The 9,587-nt window shown below is 48.0% G+C and overlaps 1 protein-coding gene across 1 annotated transcript; it reads left to right on the top strand.

The window, feature by feature from the left end:
* Positions 1-6,363: 6,363 nt before the first annotated feature.
* On the top strand, positions 6,364-8,214 carry LOC117851619 (WAT1-related protein At1g44800). The gene is made up of 5 exons (XM_034733465.2): positions 6,364-6,685; positions 6,766-7,201; positions 7,285-7,446; positions 7,529-7,680; positions 7,812-8,214. The coding sequence occupies exons 1-5, from the start codon at positions 6,495-6,497 to the stop codon at positions 8,038-8,040; spliced, it is 1,170 nt and encodes a 389-aa protein (XP_034589356.1). The 5' UTR covers positions 6,364-6,494; the 3' UTR covers positions 8,041-8,214.
* Positions 8,215-9,587: the final 1,373 nt, after the last annotated feature.

Below are 9,587 nucleotides of genomic sequence, written 5' to 3'. Positions count from 1 at the left end.
TAGACGCTACGCAGTACCGGCGTCTTGTGGGGAGCCTTCGCTACCTCGCCCATACACGGCCGGACTTGGCATTCTCCGTCGGCTACGTCAATCGGTTCATGCAGCGACCGACGATGGAGCACCAGCAAGCCGTGAAGAGGATTGTCCGCTACGTTGCGGGTACCCTCGACCACGGTCTCTTCTACCCGAGGTGTCCTGGGGCGGCACACTTCGTCGGGTACAACGACAGTGACCACGCCGGCGACATCGACACCAGCAAGAGCACGAGCGGGATTCTCTTCTTCCTCGGCAAGTACCTCGTTAGCTGGCAGTTGGTCAAGCAGCAGGTGGTGGCGCTGTCCAGCTGCGAGGCCGAGTACATAGCGACCTCCACTGCTTCGACTCAGGTGCTTTGGCTTGCCTGACTACTCGGTGATCTCCTCGGCAGAGACACTAGAGCGGTGGAGCTCAGGGTGGACAGCAAGTCCGCTCTGGCCCTTGCAAAGAACCCCGTTTTCCATGAGCGGAGCAAGCACATCCGGGTGAGGTATCACTTCATTCGAGGCTGCTTGGAGGAAGGAAGCATCAAGGCGAGCTACATCAACACCAAGGATCAGCTTGCGGACCTACTCACCAAGCCCGTTGGGAGGATCAAGTTCCTTGAACTCTGTTCCAGGACCGAGATGGTCTAACTTTCCCACAAGACGACGCACAAGACTTAGGGGGAGAATGCTGGATAAGTCTTGCTGCTGTACTTGTCCTTGTGAGGCTGCAACATCTGTTTGCTGCAGCACCTGCCTGTTGACTGCTTTGTTGTGAGGCTGCAACATCTGCTCTGTTTGCCGCAGCACCAGTTTGTTGACTGGAGGACAGTGGGGCTGTAGCACCACTTTGTTGACTACTTTTAGGGTAGGACAGTCCTAGGCATCTTAGACTAGATAGGACAGCATCAAAGGCATCTTAGACTAGCATATGCCTTGATGCTTGGCTGGTTGGCTGTTAGGCCAGCTATAAATATGTATCCCCAACCTTTGGTTGGATATGATATTGTGGAAAGAAAACTAGAAAATTGCCCCAACTCTTCCTAGTGCCATCCTCTCAACGAGAGTTACAATTTAGATCCTAACAGTTTACTCGAGGGTAAGCCTGTAACTAAATAACAGTTGATGAAATATGGCCTGATTCCTTTGGTGATAATTCTGATAGCAAACTGAATGCCCCCAACAACTCAAGTCAGGGCGTGCAGGGCGTCTAGCTGTCTATCATGATAAAATAATGTTACAACTGAATGTAACCCAATGTTGCAGGTTTGAACAGCAGCAGCAATTCTTGCACTAAAGTCTCACCCAGTGTTGAGTTTACAAAATAGCGAGGCCTGTGTTTTGGTTTGGAAATGTTGGTGATGTTAATTCATAAATTCTTGATACTGCACTCACCTATTTTGATATCACACAATACCTATGTAGTCTTGCATTGTCTAGTTTGGCCATTATATGTTGAAACTGTAAGATTGGCTCTATATACGATCAGTTTTTCTAAATTTTATCATAAAACATGATGTTTTTTGTTTGAAAATATAAATATCAGGTTCTACCGATAAACAAAAGCTTAATAATAAGCACAAGACACCCTTTTAAGTAGAGTGATAAATTCATAAATAGTTGTAAATTCAAAGTGACTCGAAGTATGCAGCACAGTGGTATTTTACTGGGTTAAGAATCAAGTAAGAATGCACTATGTTCTTGCTCTTATGTCTTCAGCGATCGCCTGGATTGATAGGGATCATGCATATATTCAGTTAGTCGCCGACACCAAGCAGGGAGAAACTTCTCCAAGCATAGACAGACTTCCATGACACAACCTCTTTGGCTTCATGCATGGCCACAACAAACCCCACAATGATCAACTTGCATCTTCATAAATGTTCGATCTGTTTCTGTTTGTGTAACTAGGACAAATGAATCGAGGCCTGAGGGCACTCTTTGGTCAAGTGGCTGCAGCATAGTTGGTTAGTTGGCGAGGTAGCCCACCCGGATTCGAATCCTCGTTACTCAAGGACATTCGAAGGTGACGTCTCTACCCTCGGTCTCGTTTTCGGTTACAGCAAATGGGGGTCTCAGTGGCCTACATTCTACACTTCGTGTGCGAATTCCAATCATGACCAAGGACACAACCACGCGTTGTTCGCCATTAGTATATCCACTAGGCTGATTTTCTGAGTGTACTTCTGAGGAGTCATGCATTGTTTGCCATGAGTGTATCAACTACTCCCTTTGTGAGTGTGCCCGTCAGTAGTCACTTCTACACACTCTGCACTGACCATGCACGTTGACAGTAGATGTGCCTCAAAGTATAACCCTGTCTGAAATCTTTTGAGCGGCTATAATTGCTGGTAAAAATGTTGACAGGTCATGATCCAGTCCATACGGGCTATTGCTGCAATGCCACTACCTCACTGGCTCAGTGGACAGTGCGTCTACGCTGTCCATGATTTATGTTCCTGGGGATGCAGAGGATGGGGAAAACGTCACAGATTGGATCGCCATGATAGGACCCAATATTATGAGCTTCTGGAGCAAAGTGCTAGCTATTTTTGGAAGTATATTTGTAGTTGAACCATCAATTCATCAACCACTATTCGCTAAAAAAAATCATCAACGATTAATAGCTAGCGTCAGTCAGTGTGTCCGATGATGCAGTTTATCCCGGCCTTAACATCTCTCAATTCTTTTTTCTTTTTAAAAAAGCTTCGATCCAGTAAGTAAAGGAGATAGTACTATAGCGAGGCCTAGGAGTTACCGGTGGACAGAGAGGCTAGACAACCTCCCTGCCGTCAGGACACATGCTGAATCCTTGTCTGTTTATCTGAATCTGTCCTGCAAGAATGTTACCCATAAGCGAATAGCGATTGCTCTTCAGTTTATTATCTGAGCCATTTGATTCGCAAAGTTGCCAGGATTATCCACAAGGATAATCTTCCTACACAATCCTACTTCATTTTCTAAAGTCGTGCACTGATGATGGCGCATATAATTAACAAATCTGCATGCTTATCAGAATCAGACGGATTCCAGCAAAAGAATGGTTGGGTGGGCTGCACTAGCGACAGTACTGGTTGGCCAGTTAGGGACCAACATGTTGAGCTCATTAACCTGCAGGAATCACAGCCCCAACGACGCAAACGCATACTCCCATCAGCATCAGTTAGTTCCTATCCATCAAACCGCACCGATTCACAGCAGAGATTAGAGAAACGTTTAACCCATGCATGCGCACGTACGCGGCCCAGCACCAATCAACAGAATGGCCTGCGAGAACACGGCACGATTCGCGCCCCGGCATGCCGGACGGCGCCTATCAGCCGCGCCTGACGTGCAATCTGTGTCGAGGTTCGCCTTTTGCAATCGGCAATCAGGGCTAGATCTTTCTGGAGGTCAACAGTTGCAATTCACAGACGCGTCGCGCACGCAGAGGTTTCTGATTCCAATGCAGGAGGAGATCGATCGACGAGCAGACAGAGAGAGAGAGAGGGTTTCAGGCTCCAGCAGAAATGCATTCCTCGCCGGAGCGCACCATGGCGAGAGGACTCATCAGCAAGCACTAGCCGATGCATGATTGTTAGGTGAAATGGCTTGGTTGCTTGCTTGCTGGGTCGATCTCGTGAAAGGCACGAGCAAACTGCCCGTCTCTTTGGTTAGATGCGTACTTAAAGCTGGATCAGAAAAGAAAGATGGGGAGATATGCTTTCGTTTTGCTTTGGGCAGATGGACGCCTCTGCGGTGCATCATCTGGGTCTGCATGCTTGCAAGACGTACTGGAAAGGAAAAGACAAATGTGCGTTCTCCATTTCTTAAACCACACTATTCTGAGAAGGCAGGAGCATTTACCATGTTTTTTTTCTTGGAATAGATAGGTCGTAGATCTTTTTTTGTTGTATTTTGTTTTGTTAGCTGCTGAGGAGTAGCTTTTCCTAAGCTGCTTGTGGCCTGTTTTTGTTTTAACTAGAGATTACGTAGATATGGATTGTGGAATCTGAGATTGCGCAAGCTGAAACAAACAGTCGCTGTATGGATTTTGGGTGAGTAGGATTGCTGTTGAGGATAAAAAAAACTAAAAAGGAACTGTTGGAATCTGGGCAAGCCGAAGTGTGGAATCTAAGAAAAAAAGCTACCTGTTTGTTTCAGCTAGAGCTTTTAAAAATCATAATCCATAATCGTCTAAAGGTGAAACGAACATCAGTTTAGTCGTTCTGTACGTAGTTCCTCGGAAGTTAGACATCTATTTTGTATACTCCACGGACATGACAAGCCACATTTTAATTGTTATGAGTAGTCTAGCCTATGTGCTATGGACTCGATCAGTTTTCAGAACGACTTTGCCATACTTGTGGTTACGAACTTCACGTGTTATCCTAAACGCTAAACACTAAACGGTAAACAGTCGGTCACCTGCTGTTTAGCCATTATTCGATCTAAATGGCTGATTAAACAGACTAAACGATCGATTAAACAGGCTAAACGGTCGATTAAACGGGCTAAACGGTCGATTAAATGGAAACGGCTTGCCACCGTTTAGCGTTTAAATACTATTTAAATAGTATAAACGACCGTTTATCTAAACAGTGCGAACTTGTCGGCCACACTTTGGTTTAACTTGCTCATCAACTTCTCCATCTTTCCCTTCGTCTCCTTCCTCATGTTAGTACTTTTTTTTTTCTTCCTTGTCATCTACTTTCACCAAAGATTCATGCACATTTCAGGTTGCGTTATGCGGCAAGCAAGAAACCAGGCTATTGCTCTCCATCTTTGGGAAGGAAGAGTTGGGAAAACTCTTTCTCTTATCTCCTTTTTTCCACCTTTGGTAAGAAGGGAGAGACGACAGGTATACAGAAAGAGTGACCTGAAGTACAAGTTCTTTGTATTCAGAAGTAAAAGTTCTCGAAAGGTTTACAACGCAAGCAACTCTTAATTAGGTGCTCGCCAAATCAATACAAAATAACATGGATCCCATCAGGAAGTCTAGAACAAAATTGATCCAAATACCTATGCATTATTTACTTTAAAAAATAGGCACCTGGTCCGGTGTTCAACCCATACTGCTTCATCGTCCCCCACCAATTGGGCATATGCTTTACCGGAGTGGCTTTCTACAAGGCCCTTAAATTGGAAGATTGTCCCCCATTGTTGCATTTTGTAACGTGTGCTAGCACAAACTCCGTACCGAGATATATGTGCGTGCATGTGAAAGAGAAGGGACACATCATGGCTGTGAATAAATCCTCTCTAGAGAGGTTTAGTCAAGAAATATGCCATCAACTGACCCTTCCTGACCGATCCATTCTCACACTGATCACTGATCAGACCGTACCAGCAAGTTGAGGCTTTCGTGTTTCTGCTGGTGCATGCCTTGAAAGATCGACACTACCCTTGCAACCTCCTCCAGTGACCAGTGTTGCCGGCACAGGGAACAGTAGGCAACACCAACAGGGGACAGCCCACAGCTGCCTCGACGCTGTGCTCTGCTTTCCCGGAGCCGGGGGGGTAAGTGGGTGGTCGATCATGTACGCACAAACCATGTTCCTGGAATATAAAAACACATAGAATCTTGTACTGCGGTGGAATATAAATGGAACTTGGGTGCACGAGTGACTCGGATCCATCGATAGCGACACCTTGCGGCCGTCTCCATCGTAGCCTATATATACAGGCCGGCACCTGTTACAGTGTATACGTACATAGTACGTACTTGAGCTAGAGCTAGCAACTGTACCGTGCCATTTCCGTGCCACCCGCGGCGCAAATTTTTGGCACGGTCCAAAGCACTGAGTATGGCTTGAAAAATTTTAGGCTTTGTCGTGTTTAGGTTGTTGTCACGGTAGGTAGCACGGCACCGACGCGACGGCACGATATCTTTATGAATTAGTAGGATAATACATCTTCGTTTCAAGACCAATGGATTCTGGCTATGCACCTCGAGGTGGTGAAGGCAAATCCATCCATGTTATTCTTTTATCATCGTACAAATACGACATGTCAATAAGCTAGCACGACACTGGGTCACTGGCGCAACAAACACGACATGCCGACTATGATGCTGCACGAGGTGCATGGCGGGGGCACGCCACGGCACGTACAAGGCTCAAGTTCCACCTCTACTTGGATCAGAACTGCGGTTACAACTTGCCATGAGAGTGAGACTCACCCCATCTGCTACAGAAAATGGTCATGGTCCATGGAAAGAGTGTAGGGCCGTAGGGGTACGCCGTACGCAGCAACTGCACTCCCGTGACGTCACGTGGGCCATGCATGCATGCGGCGACGTTGACCCGATGTGCGCCCCCGCGCGCGCGCGTGCTATAAATTGGCGGCTCCGCCAGCTCTCTTCCTCGCCGCAGAGCAGAGGAGCACAAGTGAGCGAGAGCTAGCAGCTCAAGCCTTCTAGCCTCACAGGCCACTGCAGCCGCCTAGCTCGAGTTGTATAGCTAGTAATATAATCCGGCTGCGACATCATCAGCCATGGGCGTGGGCAAGGTCCTGAACGAGGTGAAGCCGTACCTGTACATGGTGCTCCTGATGGTGGGGTTCTCCGGGATGTACATCGTCTCCGTCGCCTCCCTCCGGCGCGGCATGAGCCACTTCGTCCTCGTCGTCTACCGCAACTTCGTCGGCACCGTCCTTATGACCCCCTTCGCGCTCCTCTTCGAGAGGTACACTACTCTGATCATGAACGACGACGGCTCATGCCCGGCCACACGTCCTCATGGTGAGGCTTGTTATTTCATTGCAGGGGAGTGAGGCCCAAGATGACGCCGCTCATCTTCGTCAAGGTCATGGGGCTCGCCTTGCTGGAGCCTGTGCTGGACCAGAACATGTACTACCTGGGCGCGAAGCTGACCTCCGCGGGCTTCGCCTCGGCCCTCGTCAACATGCTCCCGGCGGTCACCTTCCTCATGGCGCTCGTCCTCAGGATGGAGAAGCTCAGGCTGCGGAGCCTCCACAGCCAGGCCAAGATCCTCGGCACGGTCTGCACCGTCGCCGGCGCCGTACTCATGGTCCTCTACCACGGCCCCGTCGTGCCGTTCCCGTGGTCCAGCGGCGGCGCCCACCACCACGCTGCGGTGGCCGCCGGCACGGCGGCGAGCCAAAGCGGCGGTGCCTGGCTCTACGGCGTCGCCATGGTCATCGGCAGCTGCGTGTGCTGGGCCGGCTTCTTCATCCTCCAGGTAGGAGTCATTGCGTAACTAAGCACAGGGCGCGCAATACATGTACGTCACGTTGCGCTAACGCAGCATACGTGTGCGTGCAGTCGAACACGCTGCAGAGCTACCCGGCAGAGATGTCGCTGACGGCGCTCATCTGCGGCGTGGGCACGGTGATGAGCGGCGCGGTGGCGCTTTTTGCGGAGCGCCGCGACATGAGCGCCTGGGTCATCGGCTTCGACACCCGCCTCTTCACCGTCGTCTACTCCGTAATATTCAAAGCCTAACTACTAGCACCAATGGTTTTGTTGCCAAGCAAGCTAACCTTCTAATCCGCCACCGGCGTTCCAGGGGATCGTGTGCTCCGGCGTGGCCTTCTACGTGCAGGGGCTAGTGACGCGGGTGCGCGGCCCGGTGTTCGTGACGGCGTTCCAGCCCCTCTGCATGATCTTCACCACCATCATGGGCTCCACCATACTCAAAGAAGAGACCACCTTGGGAAGGTAATTAACTAGCTAATGCAAGTTGATCTTGCGTTAATTATAGCCGATTAATCAACTGATGTTCACTGATCGGTGACTAGTTGAGCACTAGCTGAAAACTTCTTCTCCCTCCCTGCCTTTGTGGCTTACAGCGTGGTTGGCGCGGCGATCATAGTGGTGGGGCTCTACTCCCTCATCTGGGGCAAGAGCAAGGACCACCTCGGCGACGGCAAGCCCGGCGCCGGGGTCGTCACCGAGCTGCCCCTGACCTCGGCTCCGACCCCCAACGGCAACGGATACGGCAAGCAGCACGCGCTCGGCGGCCATGTCGTTACCGACGTCGAGACGCCGGCGGCCACCGTGACCAAGTGCGCTTACTGACAAGCCGATCGATCGAGCTTGCATCACACTGCACACTAGTGTAGTGCATCCAACGTCAGTGGCTGTACGTGTAATCCAGGAGAGATGATGCGCTGTGCTTCGATTGCTCTGCTCTCGTAGAGACGCCGGACTAAAACTATATCACTCTGCATTAACCACTTTTGTTTGACTTGATCCGCCTCAGCTTTTTGCGTTTGATTTGTTGTGCCACCACCACTAACCAGTTGGTTTTCGATCATTTTGCATTTGATTTTCGATCTAATCAGTTGATTTGTACGACGCCCCGTTCCAACCGGAATCCGATCGTATATCCAAAAGCGGGCGCTGCCCCTCCCTTTGAATCTGCAACGGACAACCGTACGTCACCGTCAGCTGGCTTTGCGGCCGCTTTCCGACCGGTACGCGCGCCCATAATTCATGGCTTTAGCTTAGTGCCGGATGACACTGATCGAACCATTCGGCTTGCTTCTTCATCACAGCGTTTATAAGGGGCGGAGGCAGGGCACTTTGTTGGGGTCAGCTGACCCCGATGATTTTTCAAAAAACAGTGAGAGATTGCTATTTTGTACTGTTCAACTATGCTGATGACCCCGACTCTAATGGTGATGACCCCGGTGCCGTTCAGAGCTGGCTCGCCATTGGTTACCTCGCTCACGGATAGGACGAGATGCTGAATCCCTTTAACGGAAACTTTAGAGCATGTAAATATTTTGGTAACAGCTGGATCGTCGTACTGATCACTCTTAGCAACATGATATTTGATGCAACAAGATTTGCATTTCTGTTCCGGACCGGTCGGTGGTCGGATGCTTCCTGTTCCGTAAGCACCAAAAAAATATCTCGAAAGGTTCCTAGCCTAATGAAGAGGTTTGATGCTCAGTATAATGAGGAAATAGATACTCTTGCATGATAATATGAAAGTAAGGAAGGTAGACTTATCGGTCCTTGTACGCATCAATTGATCAACTATAGGGGATAATGATGCCTAGCTTTTGTCACAATATTAATATGCTAACTACTACTAATCATTTGAGGAAAAGAGGTGTAGAAAAATCTATTCAATGTAGTTTTAGCTTTGTGATGAAAAATGAATATGTCAAACATTTGTCTCTTAAATATGTGATTGCGCAACCAATGAGGGGGGTATGCTATGGTGTTTGTGGATTTTAAATTTGATGGGAAAAAATACTTCCAATCCATCAATAATTCTCTAACAAACTATATTAAGTATATTTAAAAACATAAATAATATTAGGATTTCTTTATCTAAGAAGTTGATCATATATGGGCTAGTGTTACCTTTATTGAAAAGGAAATATGAAAGTTGATGTATATATATGTAGGTTATTATATTTTTATTTTTAAAATAATTATTATAAAAAATTTAACTAATATCTAAGATCGAGAATTTATCTTTTGTCACACTATTAATAATGTCAATACTACGATAATTTTTATAAAGCATGATAGTGTATCTAGATTGAAAAGTAATATAACAAAACATTTGCTCTTTAAATCAATGATTGTTACAGTTATCCGTGTATATA

Source organism: Setaria viridis, chromosome 4, assembly GCF_005286985.2.
Source record: "Setaria viridis chromosome 4, Setaria_viridis_v4.0, whole genome shotgun sequence".
NCBI lineage: Eukaryota > Viridiplantae > Streptophyta > Magnoliopsida > Poales > Poaceae > Setaria > Setaria viridis.
The sequence above is the reverse complement of the archived record's forward strand: the minus strand, read 5'-3'. Positions and strand labels throughout refer to the sequence as shown.

Excerpts from the sequence above, each read along its gene's own strand:
- LOC117851619 (XM_034733465.2), top strand. The coding sequence starts at position 6,495 with ATGGGCGTGGGCAAGGTCCTGAACGAGGTGAAGCCGTACCTGTACATG. Across the intron at positions 7,202-7,284 it reads CCGGCTTCTTCATCCTCCAG|TCGAACACGCTGCAGAGCTA; the intron begins GTAGGAGTCATT and ends GTGTGCGTGCAG. Across the intron at positions 7,447-7,528 it reads TCTTCACCGTCGTCTACTCC|GGGATCGTGTGCTCCGGCGT; the intron begins GTAATATTCAAA and ends CCGGCGTTCCAG.